Genomic DNA, 26,374 nt, shown 5'->3' with positions numbered 1-26,374 from the left:
ATACAGGATTTGCGTGAACAACTTGAGAATACTCAAAGAGAAAGGGAGGAATGGCGTGAGCAGGCTGAGAACACTCAAAGAGATCTGCAGGAATCCCGCGAACGGGAGGAAGCTAATCAAAGAGTAATACAGGAATTGAGAGACCAGGTAGAGAACACACAAAGATCACTAAAGGCATTCATGGAATCCATTAACAAAGAGATGAAGGAAGTCAGGGAGACCACAAAGGGAATGCTGAAGGGAACCCAACAGAAGGAATGGGAGCCCAAAGAAACCATAACCAATCAACTAAGTGATTTGAGGACAAACACTGAACACCAAATTAAGGAAGTAAAGAAATTCATACAAGACCTAAAACAGAGCTTCAACAAAGAACTTGAAGCCATCAAAGCTGACCAACTAGAAGGAAAAGAGATAAAAAACAAAGTAGAGAGTCTTGACAGCAGGTTAGACCATGCAGAAGATCGAATCTCAGGGATTGAAGACAGCCTAGATATTATAGAGAAAGAACATACAACCATCCAAGACAAGTCCAAGAAATATGATAGATCTATCCAACACCTGGAAGACACCATCAGAAGGCCAAATCTAAGGATAATGGGTGTAGAGGAGCACCTAGAAACAGAAGTTAATGGTCTAGGAAATCTGTTTAACAGGATCCTAGCAGAGAACTTCCCAAACATGCAAAAAGATAGGCCTGTCCAGATACAAGAAGCCTTTAGAACCCCAAATAGACCAGACCAGAATAGGACATCCCACCGTCACATAATAATCCACACAGGATCAACTCAGAACAAGGAAAAGATCCTTAAAGCTGTCAGAGAGAAAAGGGTAATCACTTATAAAGGGAAACCAATTAGAATCACCTCAGATTTCTCAGCAGAGACAATCAAAGCAAGAAGAGCCTGGAATGATGTATGCCATGCCCTAAAAACAAACAACTATCAACCAAGAATACTGTACCCAGCTAAACTCTCCTTCATAACTGAAGGCCAAATAAAAACCTTCGATAGCAAAGAAAAATTGAAACAATACATCTCCACCAAACCAGCCCTACAAAAGATTCTTAAAGATGTCCTACACATAGAAAACCAACAAGACCGCAATAAAGGCCAAGAAACTGCACCCAAACTGAGAATCCAAGAACCATAGGAAGAACCCAGTTTTCGGAGCCCCCAAGAAGATAGATAACATGGCAGGAACTCCCAAATACCTCTCAGTCCTATCTCTTAATGTTAACGGACTGAACTCTCCAATTAAGCGACATAGACTGTCTAGTTGGATTAAAAAACAAGACCCTTCTATCTGCTGCCTGCAGGAGTCACATCTTGCCCGTAAAAACAAACACATTTTCAATGTTAAAGGCTGGAACAAAATCTACCAAGCAAACGGACCGCATAAACAGGCGGGAGTTGCAATCCTAATATCAGATAAAATAGATTTCAAATTAAAATTCGTGAAAAGAGATAAAGAAGGTCGCTACATACTAATTAAAGGATCTCTCCTTCAGGAGGATATTACAATTCTAAATATCTATTCGCCAAACAATGGAGCACCCAAATTTATCAAAGAAACACTACTTTCCCTCAAATCCCATATAGATCCAAAGACATTAATCGTTGGGGATTTTAACACACCACTCTCCCCACTAGATAGATCAACTCGGCAAAAACTCAACAGAGAAACCGCAGATCTAAACAGCTGCATAGATCAACTAGACTTAACAGACATTTACCGAACATTTCACCCAGCAGCATCAGAATACACGTTTTTCTCAGCAGCACATGGAACGTTTTCTAAAATAGACCACATTTTAGGCCACAAAGCAAACTTGTCTAAATTCAGAAACATTGAAGTTATACCTTGCATTCTCTCTGACCACAAGGGAATAAAGTTAGAACTCAACACCAAAAGCCACCAAAGAAAGTCCGGTATCACATGGAGGCTGAACAACACACTGCTGAATCATGAGTGGGTCATGGAAGAGATTAGAAAGGAAATTCAAATGTTCATGCTATTCAACAAAAATGAACACACAAAATACCAGCTCCTCTGGGACACAGCAAAGGCAGTACTCAGAGGCAAGTTTATAGCTCTGAGCTCCTACATCAACAAATTGGAAAGATCTGAAACTAACAATTTAATGACACATCTAAACCTCCTTGAAAAAGAGCAGCAAGATAAACCCCAATCCAGTAGACGGAAAGAAATAATCAAAATTAAATCAGAATTAAATGAATTAGAATCCAAAAAAACTATAGAAAGAATCAACAAAACAAAGAGTTGGTTCTTCGAAAAACTCAACAAAATTGACAGACCCTTAGCAAATCTTATCAGAAAAAGAAGAGAACACACCCAAATTAATAAACTCAGAGATGAGAATGGAAACATCACCACGGAAACAAGCAAGATTCAGAACATTATAAGGGAATACTTCTCAAAACTTTATGCTAATAAGTTTGAGAACTTGACAGAAATGGACCTCTTCCTAGCAAATATTGACATGCCAAAACTAAACCAAGATGAGGTAAACTATCTTAACAGGCCCATATCAAGCATTGAAATAGAAACAGCAATAAGAGACCTCCCAGCTAAGAAAAGTCCAGGACCAGATGGTTTTACAGCGGAATTTTACAAGGCCTTCAAAGCAGAGCTCACACCAATTCTCCTCCAACTCTTCAATGAAATTGAAAGAGAAAGCTCACTACCGAACACATTCTATGAAGCCATCATAACCCTCATCCCAAAACCAGGCAGGGACTCATCAAAGAAAGAGAACTATAGACCCATTTCTTTGATGAACATTGATGCAAAACTTCTCAACAAAATTTTGGCCAACCGACTTCAACAATTCATCCAAAAAATCATACACCACGATCAAACAGGATTCATTTCAGGGATGCAAAGCTGGTTCAATATACGCAAATCAATTAATATTATTCATCACATCAACAGGAGCAAGAATAAGAACCACATGGTTATCTCAATAGACGCAGAAAAAGCATTCGACAAGATCCAACACCCCTTTATGATGAAGGTTTTGAAAAAATTAGGAATCCATGGAACATTCCTCAATACAATAAAGGCTGTATATGACAAACCTACAGCCAGCATTATACTCAATGGTGAAAAACTAAAGCCATTTCCTCTTAACTCAGGAACAAGACAAGGATGCCCACTCTCTCCACTTCTCTTCAATCTAGTATTAGAATGCCTAGCTACAGCAATAAGACAAGATGCAGACATAAAGGGGATCCAAATAGGGAAAGAAGAAATAAAACTCTCCCTCTTTGCAGATGACATGATCTTGTATTTAAAGAATCCCATAGACTCCACTCCCAAATTACTCAAGCTGATTCAAAACTTTGGCAAAGTAGCAGGTTATAAAATTAACCCACAAAAATCAATGGCTTTTCTGTATGCCAACAATGAGAAAAGTGTGGCTGAAATTAGGAAAGCAACTCCATTTGTAATAGCCCCACAAAAAATAAAATACCTAGGAATTAACTTAACTAAAGAAGTGAAGGACCTATATGATGAAAACTTTAAAATCTTGAAAAAGGAAATCAACACAGAACTTAAAAAATGGCAAAACCTCCCATGCTCCTGGATTGGAAAGATTAACATCGTGAAAATGGCAATACTTCCCAAGGCTATCTACAAATTCAACGCAATACCTATCAAAATTCCACCCTCATTCTTCAAGGAAATAGAAGAGGCAATCCAAAAATTCATATGGAACAATAAAAGACCCCGAATAGCAAAAACGCTCCTCAACGGAAAGAACACTGCTGGAGGAATATCAGTACCAAATTTCAAACTCTACTATAAAGCCATAGTAATCAAAACAGCTTGGTATTGGCATAAGAACAGACCTCAGGACCAATGGAATAGAATTGAAAACCCAGAAATGAACCTACAGACCTATAGCCATCTAATCTTCGATAAGGGAGCTAAAACAATAGAATGGAAGACAGACAGCCTCTTCAGTAAATGGTGCTGGCAAAACTGGTTAACTACATGTAGAAAACTAAAGCTAGATCCTTATATATCACCCTGCACCAGAATCAACTCCAAATGGATCAAAGACCTTGAACTCAAAGCAGACACTCTGAAAACATTACAGGATGGAATAGGAGAAACCCTGGGTCTCCTTGGCACAGGCCGAAATTTTCTGAATAAAGACCCGGAAACACAACAAATCAAAGAAAGGCTGGACAAATGGGATTGTATAAGGTTGCAGAGCTTCTGCAGGGCAAATGACATAGCTAGCAAGATCAATAGAAAGCCCACGGACTGGGAGAAGATCTTTACTAGCCATACAACGGACAAGGGTCTCATATCTAAAATATACTTGGAACTCAAAAAATTAAACCACCCAACAACAAATCCTCAAAGAAACAACTGCCCAATAAGTAAGTGGGCGAAAGACTTAAAGAGAAGCTTCTCTGAAGAAGAAAGAAGGATGGCCAATAGACACATGAAGAAATGTTCAACATCCCTAGCCATAAAAGAAATGCAAATCAAAACAACATTGAGATATCACCTCACTCCAGTTAGAACAGCAAAAATCAAGAACTCTAACAACAACAGATGCTGGAGGGGATGTGGACAGAAAGGAACCTTACTTCATTGTTGGTGGGAATGTAAACTTGTTCAACCACTTTGGAAAGCAGTATGGAGGTTCCTCAAAAGACTCCACATAGAGCTCCCCAATGACCCAGCAATCCCACTTTTGGGCATTTACCCAAATGATCACAAACAAGGCCACACTAAAGCTACCAGCACAACTATGTTTATTGCAGCATTATTTACCATAGCTAAGACATGGAACCAACCCAGATGCCCCTCAGTAGATGAATGGATCAAGAAGATGTGGTATATATACACAATGGAATTCTATGCCTCCATCAGAAAGAATGACATTTCCCCATTTGTTAGGAAATGGAAAGGCTTGGAAAAAATTATATTAAGTGAAGTAAGCCAGGCCCAAAGAAACATAGGTCCCATGGTTTCCCTTATTTGCAATATCTAGTATAGGTATGAGTCAAGCGGAAAAAGTCAAATAATGTGATGTTAGGAAAACGAAACCTCAAATATGTATTTTAATGTTTTTGTTTCTTTCATGCATGTGTTTCTAACGCATTTATAAGATTATCTCTTTGTTGCTTTGTATGTCCCTCCCCCACAGTGTAACCCCCGCTTTCACTATATTTGATGTCAGTATAACATGTGGAGGAGATGGGGACAAACAAGTCGTTTAAGGATTCAGGTGGACCTGTTGCAACAATGAGAAGTACAAAATGTCATGTCAAAACCAGCTTTACAATGTCGGGGGGGGGGGGGGGAGGGGGGGTATGATTGGGTGGGAGGGAGGGGGGAGGCTGGGAAGGGAGGTGAAGGGTAAACAAAGGAGGAGGCTGCAATGCTTGGTAAGAAATGTATGCATTATCCTGCCCATGTAATTGTAACCCCTCTGTACAGTATGTTCTCAAATAAAATAAAATTAAATTAAAAAAAAAAAAAAAAAAAAAAAAAAAAGAATCTGGTAATCCATGATTTTCGCATCCCAGCCTCTTGGGTAGCCAGGATTACAGGCATGGGCCACCAACACCAGGATAAACAAAACATTTTTTTTTTTTCTTTTTTGGGTCCGGTCGTGGGGCCTGAACTCTGGGTCTGGGTGCTGTCCCTCAGCTCTTCAGCTCAAGGCCAGCGCTCTACTACTTGAGCCACAGCACCACTTCTGGCTTTTTTCTTTTTGCTTATGTGGTGCTGAGGAATTGAACCCAAGGCCTCAGGCATGCAATGCAAGTGCTCTACCACTGAGCCAACTTCCCAGCCCTAGACAAAACATTTTTAAAGTAACATCATTTCTATATGGTCGATTTTAAGTTCTTAAGTATACATCTTACTAAATAACCCAACATAATTGATATGCTGAAATAGTTTTACACTTTTGCCTGACTTAATTATTGAACTCAAGCAGATGTCAATGTTATCATAGTAAAACTATACAAACAAATCTTTAAAGCTATTTATAAAAGATGAAGCAACCCTGAACATTGCAAAAGATATTCAAATAAAATGAAAATAAGCAGCTGCTAACTTACTGCTTTACTTATTGTCTTACTTCTCTATTTTCCTACCAACTCTTAAATCCCCTTGCACAGGCTTCGCACACAGTGCTAGTGGAATAAGAGCAGCACTGCAAGCGCTGCTAGGGGTCAAGTGCTGCTCTCTTGGTGATCTAAGTGGATTGCCCCACTCATTTCTCACCACCAACTTCTAAGAGAGGTGCTTGTGACGCAGTGCTACTTACCCAGTTTTCAAACGAACAAACTAAAACTTAAGAGATTTTAAGAAAAGTTCTCTAAATGAGAGCTGTTAAGATAGGATAGGAACTGAGAGTATCATTTTAAGCACTATAGCATATTAACTTTTCAATCATCTGCACTCCCTCAATTCTCTCTGAAGTGATCCTTACCTTATCAAGAGAGTAGTGATAATGACCAAGAAAATTCCTGATCAAGATTAGCTGTTATGTTTCTAGGATGTTACTTAGGTGCCTCCACCTTGATATGAGAGTGAAATATATTTCTATGTGGCCTTAATGCAATATGTTCTGTCTAGCAAAATGGCTGGTTATAAAATTAATGTAAACACACTTTGTACATATGAAAAAAGCTCAGAAGATATAGTGAAAGATTGTTTACAATAACAGCAAAAAGAAGAAGCATCTAAAATAACCTCAATAAAAAACATGCTGAATTTATATAAAGAAGACTTTAAATTCTAATGGACATAAAAAAAAAACTTGAATAAAAGAAAAGTCATACCTGAGTCTTGGACTGAAAGAATCAAGTGTACAGATGCCATTTTCCCTAAATTAATTTATAATTCAGTGCCACACCCATCACAATACCAATGCCATTTCTAGTTAATTTGGGGGTATGAACACCCAAGAATAACTACGGGGAGTGATATTCTGAAAAAGAAAAGGAACAATGGTGGCTAGTCCTAACAGATGCTAAATGTAGGATAAAGCTGCTGCTGCTGTATGTACAGGCACAAGAATAAATCCTGAAGAATTCAATTCTGAAATCTACATTAGAATGTGATATGATAAAGAAGGCTTTTAAAATAACCTGGTAAAGCAGATTACTCAGTAATGTTATTGGGACAATTGGGTAGCCAAATAGAACAGATTTTTAGACTGGATTAGGATTTAATAAAAAGGAAATCATAAAACAACTAAGTAACGTAAGCAAAAACTTAAAATCTTAAGGGGTGAGAAACTCTTTCAATCATACAAAAAAAGCAAAGATAAATTAGATCAATACACATTATAAACATCCACATGGAAAATAAAATCAAATACAAAAAAAGGGGGAAAAGTGTAGAAAAAGACTTTTTTTTTTGTCGGTCATGGGGCTTGAACTCTGGGCTTGGGCGCTGTCCCTCAGCTCTTCACTCAAGGCGAGTGCTCTACCACTTGAGCTACAGCGCCACTTCCTAGAAAAAGACTTTTTAAAAGATTATAAAAAATCAATTAAGAAAAGAATGGATCACATACACAATAAGAATAGTAATGGTTTTAAAAATAATGTCTGAGTGCATTACTTTGATGTGAACAATGATAAACTAGTTTTAAACTATGATGCAGGTCCTTTGGTACTATATTCCATAAAATTAGGAAAAATTATCATTTTTTAGTCTGCCCTATGGAAAGAAAGAGCACTGGATCATTTACCATTTCAGAATTAGAAGCATTATGGAGTTTCATAGCCTTCTCTTGGACATTTCCAATGACTGCATCTGCACAGAGTGCCAGGGAAATAAGCATCACGCCTTCAAGGTAGAAAAGAAGCAACCACTTTATTTACCACATGTGCTAAGTTTAAAAGACAAAAGCATATCTTCAACCCATTTGCTCCATAATGCTTACACATTAGCACAAAGATGATATTAAAACAGCTGTAATAAGCACAAAGATGATGATATCAAAACAAAAAAGAATAACATGAAGAAATTGAGTTGATTGCTGCCTTTACTGTGCTTCACTATTACATTAAATAAAGTTCCACTTTAACCTTAGATTATCTGGTTGAAGGTAATATCAAACCAGCATAGAAGACATTCTTTGAAGATCAATTGGGATAAGTGGCTAGTTGGCTAAATTAAGGAAAAAAACCCCAAACAGATGGAGAGAAAAATCATATCCCTGCCTGCATTACTAAAATGTTTAGTTTTCAACACATAACCCAGTAGAGGCAGTTGCCACATATCTCTCTGAGTATGGCTCCTGTGTAGAACTCTGTATTTTCTCTTTTATGCAAATCATATTCACAATATATACTCTCTATGCTTGCTAAGTTTTTGAAAAGTTTATTTTTTATGAGTTCTCTCTGTGAGTTCTCTTAATTTTCAGCTTTTGCCCACATTTAATTTCAGTGATTTTACTGACTTGTCAAGTGGTTTCAATTAATTTAGCTGTCACAGAATCAATTCTATCCATCTAATATTCATTTTTAATAGCTTAAGTAATATTAAGTTATCACATAATTACATACTTTAAATATTATTTTGTCAAGTTAGAAGATGAAATGTCACTAGTTTTAATAAAATTATTTACAAAATTTTAGGAAAATATTGTAATATAAACATTAAAAGTACCCCAAAACAATTTCTCCAAAAGATCATTAAAATAAAAGCAAGACTTCAATCCTTACATTTTATTCTGATTTCTGAAAACACTGCAATACCTATTTTTCTTTTGAAAAAAAATCTCCATTTATCTTAAAAAATTTAGATTATTGTAGGATTGAGAAAACACGGTGAAATTTTGTGTGCTCTATGATGATATCTGTATATTTTACATTTTAATAGTAAAGTACATACTTTTCATTTTTCTCTAGAGCAATGACAAATGTTAAGTTTTAAAGTTTTTTTAAATTAGAAAAATAGTTTTATTTTTAGAATGGTGAATTTTTGACTACAATTAATATGGAAAGTCTGAGAGGCTTATACTACATGGGAGAATCACCAGTGTCATATGTAAGTTAAAATCCTTGAACTTTTAAAACTGCCTGTAAAATCTAAGAATATAATAAATAAATTTCTTACCTGTCAGGTTGAAGTTTGGTGCAATTGTGCTGTCAGCAAGAGTAAACCAGATCAGGCCAAGGCTCATACACACCGCAGCAGACACATCTGCAATATTGTATCGCTTCCCTACAGGAAACAGGCAAGACAGCCTCAGTAGAAGTAACTGCACATCCTAGTGTTAAATCTATGCACTTAACCAAGGATAGTAGGAATTGTTCATTTCTAAAGCATAAACTGAAAAACACTTAGCTCAAGGCACAAGACAGTCAAAGAAGGGCTTCTGAAAATTATTATGTACCAATATACATTTAGAGGTTAGAAGGGAGATCTTATTTTTGTTATGAGAGTGAATCAGTCATTCATTGTTTAATGGTGAGGACACTTTAATGTCCTTGCTATATAGAGCATCATAAAGTACACTTAGATAATGACAGCTGTAATGCCACTTGGCAATGTTCTTTCAAGACCTCCTCTGTATATGTGGTCCATTATGCATGACAGTATGTGGACAGAAACTAATGAGTATAACATATCCACAAAATTTTTTCCTTTTTTTTTTGTTGGTCGTAGGGCTTGAACTCTGGGCCTAGGCGCTATCCCTCGGCTCTTCAGCTCAAGGCGAGCGCTCTATCACTTGAGCCACAGAGCCACTTCCCACAAAAATTTTTATAGTGGTATCTCTTTAATGTACAGTAAAAGGCTATATACTTTACTGCATTAGCATTTAAAAATGATGTGTGGTGTAACTTTGCTAGGATTTATAAGGAAATTTATGTGCCAAGTCAAACTGGTAAATGTGGTTTGTAACAGGAATTTTGGGTAAATTTTTCTTCCTACAGAACCACCATTGTAAAATAATTGAAGTTGTTGATTTACACACTTTTACTTTTAAAGATGTATTTATATACCTATGTGTATATAAACTTATTGATAGCCAGGTGCTAGTGGTTCACAACTATAATCCTAGTTACCCCTGAGGCTGAGTATCACAGTTTGGAGCAAGCCCAGAAAGACAAATCTGAGACTCTTATCTCTACTTAAACAGCAAAAAGTTGGAAGCAGAGGTAGGTTCAAATGGTAGAGTACCAGCCATAAATGGAAAAGCTGAGAGAGGACACAAGGACCTGAACTGGAGATCCATTACTAGCAAAAGATATGTCCCTCCAAAAAACACTTGGTTATCAAAACACAATTGTTTTTATAGCAGCTAATTTGATGTATTACTTATTCTGCTGCTTGTTGCTACAATTGGCTTCCCCTCCCTCATACTTTATAAACTATAAACTTATAAGCTAACTGAAACTTTAAGACATCAGTAAGTGGGGAGGGTTAGTACAGAAGAATAGTTCTAGCTGGGCTCTAGTGACTCACCTATAATTCTAACTACTCAGGAGGCTAAGATTTGAGAACCAACATTTGAAGCTAGCCTGTACAGGAAAGTGTCTGTGAGACTCTTATCTCTAATTAATCAGCAAAAAGCTGTAAATGAGCAATAGCTCAAGTGGTAGAGAGCTAGCACAACATTTGAAGCTAGCCTGTACAGGAAAGTGTCTGTGAGACTCTTATCTCTAATTAATCAGCAAAAAGCTGTAAATGAGCAATAGCTCAAGTGGTAGAGAGCTAGCATTGAGCAAAAAAGCTCAGGGACAGCACCAGGCTCTGAATCCAAGCCCTAGGACCAGATTTTTAAAAAATTAGTTCTGCTTTATTAATTCCAGAATTGCCCACTCTACAAGGGAGATAGATTATATTCTAATGCTCTGAAACATTACAAGAATAAAAGTATTGAGAAAAAGGAATTTTCCATGTACTTTTGATTGAAGATTTCAATGTATATTCAATATATGAATATAGTACTGCCAGAACTGTGTTAAGATAATAAAGCAGTTAATCTTTTCTTTTCCCCAAGTCCAAATTATTGGTCCCAGATACTTACATCAAAGCAATGTCAATGTTTTTAGAATACATTTTTTTGTGAGATAGCACTTAGAATTGTTGCATGATGTACAGTGCTCATGAAAATTAAAAAAATGGATGTTTAATTTTTCCTAATGCCAGATGCCAAATTGTATCCTATTTGTTTCAAATAGTATGAAAATATATCATTACTATACCTTGGATAAAAACTCCGCCTATCATAACAGGAATCAATTTGCAGCACTTGAAGATGACTTGGGTAGGGTAATTCAGGTAGCCCAAGGAAGTGTTTGATAACCCCATAGTACCCACAGTTAGAAAAGCTATTATCATGTAGGTTTTTCCTGGTATTCTGTAAAAGACAATTTTTAAAATCTTCATTTTGAGACCCAATTCATACTAACTTAAGATAATGTGTTTACAATGTCTAACTGCTTTTCTAAGTTCTGGTCAATATTTGTGGAAGTATCAGAAAAAAACATCAAAGTGGTAACACTATATGTATAAAAGAATGTAGATAAAATAATTTACCTTTATTAATTAATCCTAAATAAGGATTCTCAACTACGTGAAAAAGTAATGTATTAAGAAAGCTACTCCTTGCCCATGTAATTGTAACTCCTCTGTACGATATTCTCACAATAAAAAAAAAAAAGCTACTCAAATGCTTGCTGAAGATATAATGGTAATGATTTTTTTTAAATATTTTTTATTGTAAAGATATTGTACAGAGGGGTTCCAGTTATATGAGTAATGATGCCCAGTTCTAATAAAAAACTATCTTGATTTGATTAAAAAAAGATAATTTAAAAATATTGTCCTCTATAATAGTAAAAGGTACTTTATAACTTTATGAACTAAAACATTTACTGTTAGATTTTTTCCTCCTGTGCCATCTTCATTCACAGATACAATATATTTTAATAGTATAAATCCTCCAACAATCTCTTACCTATTATTTTAAACTTTTTAACTTCTAAATTGTTGTTCTGTTTCCTATTTCCATCTAGCATTAGGAAAAATGCAGCTATCTATTCCACTAGAAAAAGCAGAGCAGAATTTCTCTAGAAAACATATATACTTTAATATTTTATACATTTTTTATAATAACAATTACTTTTCTGCATTCTATAAAATGATATAATAACTAACTTTAAGATGAATTATCTGGCTGTCTGTTTTTTACTTTGGTTCTATCTGGATTTCCTCTAATTAAAAAAAAATTAGTTCTTTTCTTCAAGTTCAAAGGGTTTTCAACTCAGTTTACAAGTATAATGGATTTCCTAAAGAAGACACTCGACATCTTTAGAATTTGGAGCTATTATCGTGGACATATGCTCACTTTGGCTAGTTAATGGTCTAATATAATTACCCTATGCACTGGAGGTTGAGCACAATGAGGCATCACTCATATAAATTGATTATGCCACACACTTAGATATAATTTACATGTGGGATTTGTAATGCAGTTTAAATGAAAATATTGAAATTTTCTACATCTTTTATATGGTCAGATATAAGCTAAAATAATGTACTAGAAAACTGCCACTAAAATGCATTCATTATTGTTCAACTTTGAAGGCTTTTCAATTTAGGTACTAATCCAATAGTCAGAATTTATAATCCATTGGAAATACAGGGCATGCCTATGTGTTTCTATGCACACAGACATTTTTCACTTGTCCAAGGGCCTGATCCTTCACTTTTCCAATCAATGGATGAGGACAGTAACATCCAGGTAATAATACAAATCCATAGTAGCTTCAGATCCTCAAAGATAAACAGTAATGGCCAGGAAATTAAAATTCCAGCCAGAAAAATAATGATTAGAAAAGCAGCATAGTACAGCCTGAAACTCAGGGGACCTAAATTCAAAAGATTCCCACTGGAAGAACAATTTGCTATTATCTCATTAAAAAAAATAATCCCAATGCTCCTTGAGGTCTTTTGTTTTCTTATTGGTCAAATGACAAGGTTGGATTTTATCAGCTTTCATCTAGGATTCTCATTATTTTCTATTTTATTACCTCAATGGTCTACTTTGGGAATGGTGGAGAAATTACAATTAAAAAAGCCTTTCAAAACCAATTTGACAGGTCTCCTTTATTAAACACATATTATAACCATTTATTTATTAGTAAATAGTTATAAGATATTTTTGGGTGAAAAGCAGGAACTAATGTATTTGGGATATTATAGTTTACAATGTGCTTTTGCACATATGACCATATTTGAATCTCTAAAGTGAAGAAACCTTCATAAGGTCCTGACAGTAGTAGTGCCACAACACAAACTCATGCTTTCTAACTCCAAATCCTGTTCACATGACCTTAAGGAGACAAAAAAACAAACCAACACTACACACAGAGTTTAGCTAAGTTACAGGGCAAATGAGCAGTAGTACATAAATAGATTCAGAAGAGGCTACATATTCAAAAGTAAAGAAATATGAGTCTGGCTGGGTATCTGTCCATTGTGACATACTTTTTTTTTTCTTTCTTTTTTTTTTTTGGGTCCTGTTGAGGGGCCTGAACTTTGGGCTTGGATGCTGTCCCTCAGCTCTTCAGCTCAAGGCTAGCGCTCTACCACTTGAGCCACAGAGCCACTTCTGGCTTTTTTCTTTTTGCTTATGTGGTGCTGAGGAATCAAACCCAGGGCCTCAGGCATGCAAGGCAAGCGCTCTACCACTGAGCCACCTTCCCAGCCCATTGTGACATACTTTTAAGGACTTAAAAAGATTAATGTGCCCTGCACAGAAAAAGTTTTAATTCATAATTATATTTATTTTTAGTTTATAAATTCTTCCAAATCATTTTACTTAAATCTTCAAATACCTTAAGGTCATTTGGCTTAAAGGTGGGATGTGCCCCTTCAATATCTCATCTGGGTAGCTGATAGGCAGGTGTTTCTTAAACATGTGAGATATCATTATGTAACAAAGACAACATTAATGTCTTTCAACTTAGCCACAATTAAGAGGTCTTGCAGTTTGAAGTTGGTAGTGAAATCATCAGGCTTCCTTGCACACTACTTTTGACAAATATATTTTGTTTCTTTCTCTACTGTTATCATGGCTATACGTTATAGACTCACAACATGAAAATAATGATGACTTTCTCAGATTCAAATCTTTTTGCTAGAACTGTATAAAAATCTGTTGGCAATAAAGAGTTTGGGAAGCAAATCTATATCCATGAAAAATCATATTAAGAATTAAAATTGTACTTTTACTTCTAGACACATTTCAAAACAATTTTATACAGAATAAAAACCTGTCAAAAATTTTTATTTTCACTGATGGACTTAAATACTTATAAAAAGAAAATGTATTATCAGTATTAGTCTTTATTATTTTTAAACTGTCAAATAAATACATAAAACATAGACGCATTATGGTATGATATGAGAAGACGGTATATCTTGTATTTACTCAAAGCATTTACTGTGCAAATTACAACCACCTTCTGTGATACACCAGTCTTTTTGTTTTTATGACATTAAATATATGAAAATATTTTCACATAGATGGTTTTAAATTTCAATGCTAGTGTCAGCCAATGAGCAATTTTGGTCTTAATGGAAAGAAATGCAAGGTGTTTCTCTAATGTTTAAAAATGCAAATTTCCATACTGGAAGCATGGCTCCAGGCTAGAAGGCTAGCTAAGAAAGTAAGCCAAGCAATCAAGCTAGGTGAGCCAGCAAAAGTCCCTAAGTTCAAACATTAGGAGCAGAAAAAGCAAGAAAAAAGAATGCAAATTTCAGTTACTGGACATATCATGACGACGTCAGCTGGATATATTCTACAAAACATTGACTTCACACTGCTATCAGTAAAATTTAAAGAAATATATTGTGTATCTGAAAATTTGAGGAAATACATTGTGTATCTGGATATATATATGTATATTCAGATGAATATACATATATATATATATATATATATATATATATTCAGATACAGCAGTAGTGGAGTTTGAACTCAGGGTCTTAGGGTAGCTAGGCAGGTACTCTACCACTTAGCCATGTTTTAATTATTTTTCAGATAATGTCTTGGACTTTTTGCTGGGGCCAAGTCTTGGACCATGATCTTTCCATCTACTCTTCCTGAGTAGCTAGGACTGCAGTTGAGACCCACCATGTTCAGTTTCTTAGTTGAGAGCATACTTAGAGGCTCTAGCCAGGGAGTGAAGCTACTCATATACCCTTGACTAAAGAACAACCCCCTTCACTGGGGACAGTGGTGCTCTTCAACCCAGCATGCAGCTTTAGGAGTGACACACATTGAGTGCTAAGGGAGGATGGGGACACCTACTTAGCTAGCCAGATCAGTCAATTCAACCCTACTGATCAATGGAGTGGCAGAGCTCAACCACATATGGAGCTTATTATTTGAGATGGACTCTCATTAACTTTTCTGCATTTCTGCCTCCTCAGTAGTTGGAACTACTGATAGGTGCCACCACTAAGTTTTACACTTACTATAAATTAAACCTATAATACATACATATACATGTATATATATGTATATATGTTTTGTTTTTATAACATTACACTTAAAGAGATGTCACTTTTATCAGTGCATTTAGTTCATGATTACATACGTTAATCAGACGTGTAAATTTCATGCATACTCAACATGTTAAAAATTTCTTTTAAAGATTCAACTAATATTAGTGAATTTAACTACTAAGAAAACCAAACAAACCACATACCTTCTCCTTTTGTCCTGAATAAGCTGAAGTTCTATTAGGCCAAATATGGAGTAAAATGCAAACTGCACTAAAGTAAGGTACCAGCCAAAGGACTTAAAACCCTCCACTGAAAATATTAATTCCTGTTAAAAGACACATGAATACTGTTAATTTCATTGGAATAGACTGACTTTCTCACAGTAATTATTATAAGCACATATTAAAAAAAAAAAACAAGTTACAAACACACTAAAAAAAGGGGGATTAAAAAAAAAATCAAATCATAAGGCTCCTCATAGGAAACTTGAGAGGTCAGAATCCTTTCCAAAAAAGGACACCAAATTACAGGTATTAAAACTAACATAAAAAGAACTAAAAAAAAATAATAATAAAAAGACACAAAGTAAAACTTGTTCAAAACAATGAAAAAGGTAATTGATTAAAAAGCTCTAATAAAAATTTTCTTTCACTAGGTATCTGACATCTGTTCTATTTATAAGAATGTCAGTTCATGTCACTATTGTTTTTTGAAGTTCTTAGGTCAGGTTATGTAAAATTTCTCCTCTATAATGGATATTTAATATGTTTAAATACAATATTAGCAAATAAGATTTACATCAACTTTTTTTTGTTGTTGTTGGTCGTGAGGCTTGAACTCTGGGCCTGGCCACTCGCCCTGAGGTCTTCAGCTTTAGTTGAGCCACAGCACCACTTCCAGTTTTCTAGTGGTTAATTGGAGATAAGAGTCTCACAGACTTTCTGGCCCGAGCTACTTTGAACTGTGATCCTCAGATCTCAGCCTCCTGAGTAGCTAGGATTACAGGCATGAGCCACCAATGCCCAGCTACATCAATTATTAATAGACCATTTCAACAAGTTATTAAGAGGTAGTCTTATAAAGTTCTCTGGCTATATTTTGGTCAGATAAATATAACTTTGTATAGGTGTGCAGAGAAGTATGTAACATTTACATTACCAAGTCCCAACCACTTTCCTTGAGCTATTTTGACATGCAATTACATGTGAAAAGTTGGTAAAAATGTCAGTCTTCAGGAAGTGCAAGTGGCAGAGCTACAAACATAATTAGCCATGGCTTTCACAGCTTAAAATAAAACTGCACACATTAAGTATAAATTAAAATATCTGATTATTGATCAAACACTCTAGCTAATGAAATTTATAGGTATATTTCTAATTCATTTTCCTTTGCAATGGCTGCCTTTTGTCTCAATCTATTTGAAACAGTGCAATACAAAGGAAAAATGTGTCTCTCAAAAGAAATTACAAAATCAAACAAAATGTGTTGCTCAAACATACCTGCCTGACAAAGTGAGGCATTGAGTTAACACCTTTGTGCCCCAAGAGAGAGAATAAAAACTATTTTAAATTACAGTCATCATGCAAGTTTTTGATCACCTTCTAGTGGGAGATCAGTTATAAATATGTTGAATTCATGTTTTTATTTTGTATTAATATTTTCATGGCATTCTTGTAAGCTAAATAATATAGTTATTTAGATAACTTATTTACAAATAACTTATAATTCATCTCTATATGACAATGAGAAGGAACAAATTTTTTTCAGGTTATTAGGCTAACTTATTAGCCTAATGAATACTAGAAATATTACCAATTTTAATCATTTTCCCTCTCTTGAATTATAAAAGCTCCTTTATATTATATAGTTTTATAAGAAAAATCTAAATTGAAAGTGGAGCTGTGGTTTAAGTGGTAGAGTACTAACCTTGAGCAAAAAAACTCAGAGATAGTACCTATGTCCTGAATTCAAGCCTCAGGATTAGCACTCAAAAGAAAAGAAGAAAAATCTGAGTGGTAATTGGCAGGACTGAAATTATTCATTAAGTAAGTGGTCATTGACACTGTTAGTCCTGTGTATTTCTGTTTACACAAATCTAGATCCTCACTCATCCAATCCATGTTTTTGAAGGTCAGGAATTTGCTGCTGCTCACATGTGTCCCTCAACAGAAGTATGAACACACTGTTAAAATGTCAGAAACATTTTTCAGAAATAAAAATCATACAAAATAAGCAAAGTTTACAGAGAAAACCAACAAGAATCAGAACACAACCAGATACTTATGTAAATAAAAAAATGATTCAATGTTAGAGGATTAGAGAGCCAGCTTTACAAAAAACATACTGATATTTTTATACCACTGAGCTTTAAGAATCAAGAGTAAGGCATGCGATTGTTCATTTTTACTGGATTAGCTCCTAGATTCCAGTATTTGTTTCTTTTAAAAACTTACACCTGGCAAATATTACTTAAATTTTGTTAAATGTTTACAATTTTATTTTTGTATTTTTTCCCAAGATTTCTACATATCCCTTCTTACTACCTGAAACATTTGATATGAAATTTTAATCTTTTTTTTAGTAGTCTTTTTTTTGTGGGGGGGAGGGGGTTCTGGTCCTGGGGCCTGAACTCTAGGTCTGGGAGCTGTCCCTCAGCTCTTCAGCTCAAGGCTAGCGCTCTACCATTTGAGCCACAGCACCACTTTCGGCTTTTTTCTTTTTGCTTATGTAGTGCTGAGGAATCGAACCCAGGGCCTCAGGCATGCAAGGCAAGTGCTCTACCACTGAGCTACCTTCCCAGCCCCCTTTAGTAGTCTTCTTATGAAGCTCTTTTCTATTACTCTATTAATCTGAAAACTGAATCAACCAGTAATCCTGTAGGTAAAAGTAGGTTGGAATTAGTGAATACCTAGATTGACACTGCCATAAATCATTAATAAATAGCTACATTTTTACCTGTAAGTATCCATAGATTAGGTAAAATACAAAAACTCCAGCAACACATATGAAAAACTGAGTAAGTTTGTTAAATTTGCTGAGGTTTATGCCGAGCACTACAACATCATCAACTGACTTGATGTGTGGTGACATCGTCTGAGTCCTGGGTGGCACAGTGATAGAGATGTATTTCCTGGAGTTGTTGAACTTGAGATCCATTGTTCTTATTTTGCAACATTCAGTGCTTTCAAAGTTATCTTTCTTGCTTTCTTCTTTTTCATTCACTGGAAATTTTGTTTGCTGTGCCAAGATCTAGAGAAGGTAATCAGCAATTAAAGCAAAATGTTTAGTTCAGAATGTGTTATATGCCAAATAGTAATTCAAACTATACTTAAAATTATGTAGATGTAGACTTTCTCTGGATATTAATACATTAACTCTCACATCCCAGCTTCCAAGAAACCTACTCTGCAGACTATCTCCCCTGACAAAGATCACTCTACTGGACATGAAATCATAGTTATTTCCACATCAAAAGACCAAAGCAAACCTAGTATTATTTATTCATCAAAGAACTAAACATGATACATTTTTGTATTTAGTGAATTTATAATCCTTTTTTTTTCCTTTTCTTTTTCAGTCATGGGCTTGAATTCAGCGGCTGGGCACTGTCCCTGAGCTTTTTCCAGTCAAGGCTAATACTCTACCACTTTGAGCCACAGCCCTACTTCTGTTTTTCTGGTGGTTCACTTAAAAGTCTCATAGGCTTTTGTGCCTGGACTGGCTTTCAACCATGATACTTAGATCTCAACCTCTTGGGTAGCTAGGATTATAGGTGTAAGCCACTAGCACCTTGTTCAAATTTATAATTCTTAAAGCCCTCAATAGAGACATCTCTAAGCTTTGTCAACAAAGGCCTGGAGCATTCATGCTCTGTTCTTGAAATGCACCATGGACTTTCTAACACCCTTGCATTTGCTCATGGTCTCTTTTCTGCTCAGGTTCAAGTATTGCGGTTCAGCTTTAATGTGCTCTGCTTTGTCCCTTTAATGTTCCTAATGCTCCCAGAAGAGAAGAAAAAGGGAAGACTCAAGTCTTATTGCTCTGCATCCTATTATCTGGCAAGTAATTTGCTCCCAGTACTCAGCAAACTTCAGTTTGTAATCACTCATCTTCTATGTAGATAGGATTTTCGAAAGAAGCTGTGGTGTTAGAAAACTTTATGGGTTAACTGAAACTTCTATAGACAACCGATTGGAAGAAAATTACAATCAGGTATTTATTCATAGTTACACAGAACAACTAAAACTTAGAGCATTTTCCCCTGCTTTTACTGTTCAAAACATTTCTCCAGAAGGTAACTTTTTTGCAAAGTCACCTTCTTCTGAGATTCTTAGAATTTAACAAAATGACAAGCACTACTGTACTGGCTCAATTCAATTACAGCTCAAATAATAAGGAAGTACTAGCATAGGGTTTCCCCTATGCTTTTGAACTCTGGCAGATCTGAGTTCCAGATCTGGCTTTACTGAAGAATCCTGGGTAAATTAATCTTTTTCAACTTTAGGTTCTGCATATCTAAGAGGGTGGAGGGAATTAAAACATGCTGATTATAGGAGTTTTGACAGTGTTCTTTGACATAAATATAGAACTGCCTGGCATATATACATATGTGTTAGTTAACATTATTTAGCTTTTTTGAAATAGTCCCGGGGTCATCTGCTGAGCTGAAAGTCATCCATACCCTGGGAGTAGTTGGAAACAAGAACTGAGATTTGTGACACAGTACTGGGATTTGAACTCTGGGCCCTACACTTCTAGGCAGGTGCTCTGCTCTAACACTTCAGTCAAGCCTCAACCCATTTTCCTTTGTTTTTTCAGGTAAGGTCTCAGTGCTTTTTGTCCTGGGCAGCTTTTTTTTTCTTCCCTGGTAGCCTCCAACAGCAATCTTTTGACCTCTAATTCTGTGGGATTAAAGCCCACATAACATATCGATCTTATTTTGGGAGGATTTCACTAACATTTTACTCAGACTGGCTTCAAACCACCATTATCCAATATAGTTAGGATTATCGGCATGCACTCACTACCATGCCCAACTCCAAGTTTCCTTGATACTAGTACTTGTAAGCTCTACAGGCATTTCAAATTAAAATTGCCAAACTTTAATTATTCCCCTCCCAACCCCAAAATAAATCTTTTTCTACATTCCCCAAGTCATTAATGGTCACTAGTATTGATACACAAGCTAAGAACCAGAGTTCTGTCAAGAACTTTGCTATTCCTCACATTTATATTTTCCAGATACCACTGTTGACTCTACATTCATAAGTACATGTAAAATCTGGTTTTGCTACCACTAGAAGGATTTTTCAATTCAAAGAAAATTTACTTTTTCTTTTAGAGTAAACCTAAGGAAAAAGAAGCCATTTTCTCTTGGTCAGATCACTAGATTCGCCTGTAATCTTTCTCTCTTTCTTTTTCTGTCTACCTCTTAACACTGTTCAGCATGAAAACTGACCCTGATATACCCTCAACCAAGGCACTGTAAGTTAAAAACTATTTGATATCCTGGACTTCCTTAGTATAGTACAGTTTTGCAAATATCGAAGTCATAATGTATAACCTTTTGTTTTCATGCTTGCTTCTCTACAAGTGTACGAATTTTTATTTTGTTGTAAAGAGGTTGTACAGAGGTGTTAAAGTTGCATGAGTAAGGTGATGAGTACATTTCCTGTCGAACACTGTTAGCCACTCCTTTTTCTCCTACCATCTCTTGCCTCCTTCACTCGTCCCCTCTTCCCAAGTTGTACAGTTCATTTCCAGCATGGTGTCTTGCAAGTATCGTTGTTTATTTTTTTGCCGGTCCTGGGGCAAATTCAGGGCCTGGGAGCTGCCCCTGAGCCCCTCTGTGCTCCAGGCTAGTATTCTACCACTTGGGTCACAGTACCATCTCTGGCTTTTTCTAAGTAGTTTACTGGAGATGAATCTTACAGATTTTTCTGCCCAGGCTGGCTTTGAACTGAATCCTCAGATCTCAGCCCCTCGAGTAGCTAGGATTACAGGTGTGAGTTATCAGTGCCCAGTTGTATAAGAATTTTTTTAAAGCAAGAGATGGTAATGCCACCTCATGATGTTCTAGCACATAACAAAATGTCAGAAATCAAAGGACTCTTGAAGTTTTAAGTCCATGTAACCAAGATTAGCTTTTACCCACTAATATAAATCTCATAACACATTTCTCAGCTGCAGATTTGGGCCACAAATACACTTCCTTTTATAAACATACTGCTAAATACCTACATCTCTCCTGAATTCCCCACAAAATATCTGAAAGGTACATGCAAATGAGCTCATTTCCATTGCCCTCTGATACTCAGAGATTGTGATCTCCAATGTCAACCATCTCCCCTTCCATTTCAAACATTAATGACAGATACTACCTATCACTTCAGAAAACTGAGACAAAGTCCTGTAGGGCAGGAGGGGGAAAAAACCAAATGTAATTAAAACTAATTTTCATTATAAGATGACCATCATTTTGCTTTGCTTTACAAGGTCCCATCCCTTGAAAGTAAAGAGGAAAAAAAAAAATTCCACAGGTGTGAATCTTTGCCTGAGGACCTCTTCATAGATTTGAAACAGACATTTCATTTTAGATCTTTCCAAGTACAAATCATCAGTAAACGGGAATTTAAACGCTCAAACAACTGCGCTTATTTATGAAAGTTACTTAGCTAACATTAGGATTTATGGCTGTTAAGTAAAAATAATGCTAAAAATGGTGCCCATAGCTGTTTTCCAAGTTCCAAACTGTCTCAAGTCACTTTGGAAAAATTAATTAACATTCTGGACCTGCTATAACCTTCTGTAGAAGAAATGCAAACGAAACGCCCACTTTCTTCTTGTGGTGGTGGTGGTGATTATTCGGAAGCAGTGAGGTTCGAACTCAGGGGCATCATCCCTCCTAGGCAGGTGCGCGACCGCCGAAGCCACGCCTCCAGATGATGTCTAATACTACAACGTTCTATTCGCACAACACATCGCGCCACCAGTGACTTCCAATATTCCCATGAAAGGAAGAGGAGAGAAAGCAGGATCGAGGAGAGAATTCATCGGCGAGGACGGGCGGAGCCTGCGGAGCTCTCAGGGCCCCGAGCTAAGGCCCGTGAGGACCGCGGTCACTTAACACCAGAGTACCCGGGGGGATGCCCTCACTTCAACCCAGAACCCGGAAGTGGTTCTCAACTGCGGCCGCGCCGCGGCGAGCCCTGGATGCTCACCGCGCTCTCCCCTTCCCACCCGCAAACGGCTCCCAGACTCCCAGGAAAGGCGATCCCGTCCCCAGCCCGCCTACAGGCCGGGCCCGACGGAGGCCTGGCCGGCCCAACCGACGTCCACGGGCCGGGGGAGGGCAGGGGGCTCCTTCCGGGAAGCCGCGGCCGCAGCTGTCCGCTCATTAGCGGAGGAAGTTCCACCTGCCATCCGGCCGCCACCCTCTGGCCCGGCGGCCCCGCCGAGGACGCGGGCGGCGGGCGGCGGTGTCCGCGGAGGCCGGGGTCCCGCACGCGCGCGGAGGGCGTCGGGCCACGCCCACTCACAAGCAGGTGTGCCCGTCACCCGGGGGCGTGACCCCAGCCCAGGACGCCGCCACGCATCCCGGCGGCGTGTGCCCCCCTCCCCACGCCCGTCGCCATCACCTGGGCTTCCTCCGTCTCCACTCCGCCTTCCGCACTTTCCGCAGCCTCCTGGGCCTCCGGGGAAGGTACTCGCATCCCCCGCGCCCGCCCTCCGCTTCCGCCTATGTGTCTTTGCGCGCCTGCGCAGAGGCGTGGCTCCGCCTCCTGGCCAGCGGGGGGAATGGACGTGGGCGTGCGTGGTGCCGTTACCCTTCACGCGCGCGCATGCTCGGTGCGTTCCCGACGTGGGGCCGTGGCTGTTTCTCATCCCCGGTCTGTGAAGACCCGGGTCACAGGCCCCTCGCTGATGAGTGACGGACGAATCCTTGGGCTCAGAGAGAGATGGCACGGCGTGGGACACCCTTCAGTGCTGGACGCCCTGGCCCGAATCTTAGCTACTTGGAGTCATTCTCAGGGCCGCTTCGGACGCAATCCCGCCCGTTGCTCCCGTGGCCCTGGCCCTTCGACGTGTCCGAATGGCCCCAGCACGTGTTCTGACACCGACACGGGCGTGGGACCTTGAGGCCTAGAGCTTGGCGATCCGTCCTCCCCAAAACTTCCTGTTAAACTCGGGCCCGCACCGAGCTACGCCTGTACCCACTGAAGAGCCATGAGGTGAACGCCGAGATGGGATCAGGGATGACGTCTGATGACGTGACGACGTGAAGAGATGACATAACCAACGTGGACATCCCAAAGGGATAAACTGGATGAACCCAGTCTTTAGAATCCAGGCAGGTACAGCCTGCAGAATTCCACAGGCGTGTAGGAAAAACATTTTTGCCTTGTGTTGGGAATGAGAGTTGATATGGAATCAAAGCAGCCCCTACTCTTAAGTAGTGGTTAAGAAAAAGGGTATGGTTAGACATTTTCATTTAAGACTTAACGTCCTTGTAAGGCCCATGTTGTCAGCATTTTGATAAAAAAAAAAAAGGTTGAAACGAATATGCAAACAAACTTTTTTCTCTCTCTCTAAAGATAAAGTAAATGATAGCTTGGCTCTGGAGGCTCATGCTTGTAATCCTAGCCACTCAGCCAAATTCTATAGGATCACATAGTCTGAGGCCAATCCTAGCAGGAAAACATTACTAGACTATCTCCAAAATAACCAGAAAAGGTCAGGCTGGAGGTATGACTCAAGTAGCCAGCCCAGCAGATACAAGGCCCTTAGTTTATAAATAAAGGAAGGAAGGAAGAAAGGGAGGAAAAGATGGAAGGAGGAAAAGGTAAGGCCTTTCAGTGATGCTATTTGTCACTGAATAATGTGAATTTCATATTATTAATCACCGAAACAATAATTGTCAACACTTGTTGAATTGGAATATGTATAGATCACATAATCTGTACATTATGAATGCGAGTCTCTGCTCCCAAGAAATTATGAAATACACATGAGAAGGCAAATGATAGTATCAAACAACTACAGGACATTGTATAATGTCATAAGATGCCATCCACCCATGTGTAAACTATTGCAGTAATCTTCAAAGAAGAGTTTCAACTTCCTCTGTGTTTTATGGGTGCTGGTCCTGAGGCTCAAACTCAGGGCCTGGGTACTGTCCCTCAGCTCTTTTTTTCACTCAAGGCTGGCACTCGACCATTTGAGCCACACAGCTCCACTTCTGGCTTTTTGAATGTTAACGGGAAATATGAATCTCACAGACTTAACAGCCTAAGCTGGCTTCCAATTGTAATCTTCAGATCTCAACCTCTTGATCAGCTAGGATTACAGATATGAGTCACTTTGTGCTGGGCCTCCTTTTATTTATTGGAACAGTAGTTTCACTCTGCAACAGAGTCTGAGACAGAATATGCTACTAGTCTACTCAGAACTCTTTTAAGGATTCATCATTTTATTCAAAGTTCAAACTCTTACCATGGCTTAGAAGTTGTTCTTCATTGGTCTCATCCAAGCCATTCTTCAGATTCCACCTATGTCTCTCCTAACCCAGCAAACATTGGTGCTTTGTAACTACGGTTCCTCCTGCATGCAACACTGTCTTCAAAGAGACAATGCTGTCTCAACTTGCTTCCTCCTTGTCTTTCAGCCACTGCTCAAATGTTGCCTGACTCCTCTATCAGAGAAATACTTTTACAAGTTAAGTAACTAACATTTAATTATATGAGACATTACTTGGAGTAACATGTTTTATACAGTAGATGTTTAATATTTCTGGGTAGATGTTTAATTATTTATTACTTTGAATTACCTTCCATTTACCCCTGTGAGGACCAAATAGTAAACAAAATTAGAGATTGTAGCCATTAATCGGTTTTCAGTTTCTGAGAAATGAATAATCCTATTGTGTTGGAAGCCTTTGGCGTTCCAAGTCACATATCCTGAGCATCACCTGATTTCTCACAGTTTCATACAAATTTCCATGCAATGCTCCTCAGGTTTACTAGGCCTTTGTTTTTTGTGTTCTGAGGTTCCTCTGGTGTTGTAGATGTTATCAGTAGATAATATAGTTCATGCCCTGAACAGCTATGAAGCATGGGCAAGTTAACCATTCTGGGACATTCAATGCAAAATACCAGTAAGTTGTTGGATAAACACTCCCTGTTTTATACCTTTTAGCAAGATACTTTTACCATTTTGTTTGCATTCATTCTGATTACCCACAACAGCAACTTCAGTGACACTCTTCTCTCATCTTCAATATCTTTTCGGGTTCCTCGTTACTTTCTTTTTATTTTTTTTCAATTTTATTAGCACATATCATATTTCTACACATATAATGTGTACCTCCTAATAATCTGTCTTCATTCAAGGAATTATCTTAGGTTATGCTTTCTGGGGACACCAAACTGAAGAAAGATGATGTAAGAAGAAAGCCTAGAGATGCTCAGAACTCTGGCACTGGATTGTCTGAACAGTTTTGGTGGCAAATAGGGTGGTGATACCTCCCGAAAGTGCACTACAAAGACTAAGGTTTTTAGTGATGCACTGAAGATGAAATAAAAACGTAGGCAGTGTTTCCCTGGAACTAGGGAACTTTTATTTTTTTATTTTATTTTTTTCTAGGGAACTTTTAACTGGCAGAAGCAAGGTGGATGAAATTGCCATGGCTACCAGCAAAGGTAGAGTGGCTAGCAGATTGCTTTGGCCTGTGTACTCTAATATTCAGAGTGTTCTGAGCATGATGCAAATGTACAGCCTAAGCATATTTTCTGCCTCAGCCAGGAAAACAAACAGAAATAGTGAATGAAAGTCAGACATCAAT

The 26,374-nt window shown here is 37.7% G+C and overlaps 1 protein-coding gene across 2 annotated transcripts in view; it reads right to left on the bottom strand.

The window, feature by feature from the left end:
* Positions 1-23,279, bottom strand: part of Slc35b3 (solute carrier family 35 member B3) — a 29,668-nt gene extending 6,389 nt beyond the window's left edge. For both annotated transcript variants that reach the window (XM_042687151.1, XM_042687152.1), the window contains exons 1-6: positions 23,172-23,279; positions 18,490-18,783; positions 15,738-15,859; positions 11,223-11,377; positions 9,127-9,234; positions 7,754-7,851 (exon numbers count right to left, since the gene is read on the bottom strand). In XM_042687151.1, coding sequence (XP_042543085.1) covers positions 7,754-7,851; positions 9,127-9,234; positions 11,223-11,377; positions 15,738-15,859; positions 18,490-18,783; positions 23,172-23,246 — 852 coding nt within the window. In that variant the 5' untranslated portion in view covers positions 23,247-23,279. The remainder of the gene's footprint in view (positions 1-7,753; positions 7,852-9,126; positions 9,235-11,222; positions 11,378-15,737; positions 15,860-18,489; positions 18,784-23,171) is intronic.
* Between the last annotated feature and the right edge of the window lie 3,095 nt (positions 23,280-26,374).

Source organism: Dipodomys spectabilis, unplaced genomic scaffold, assembly GCF_019054845.1.
Source record: "Dipodomys spectabilis isolate Male_0828 unplaced genomic scaffold, ASM1905484v1 ptg000104l, whole genome shotgun sequence".
Lineage (NCBI taxonomy): Eukaryota > Metazoa > Chordata > Mammalia > Rodentia > Heteromyidae > Dipodomys > Dipodomys spectabilis.
This window is presented reverse-complemented; position numbering and strand designations above follow the sequence as displayed.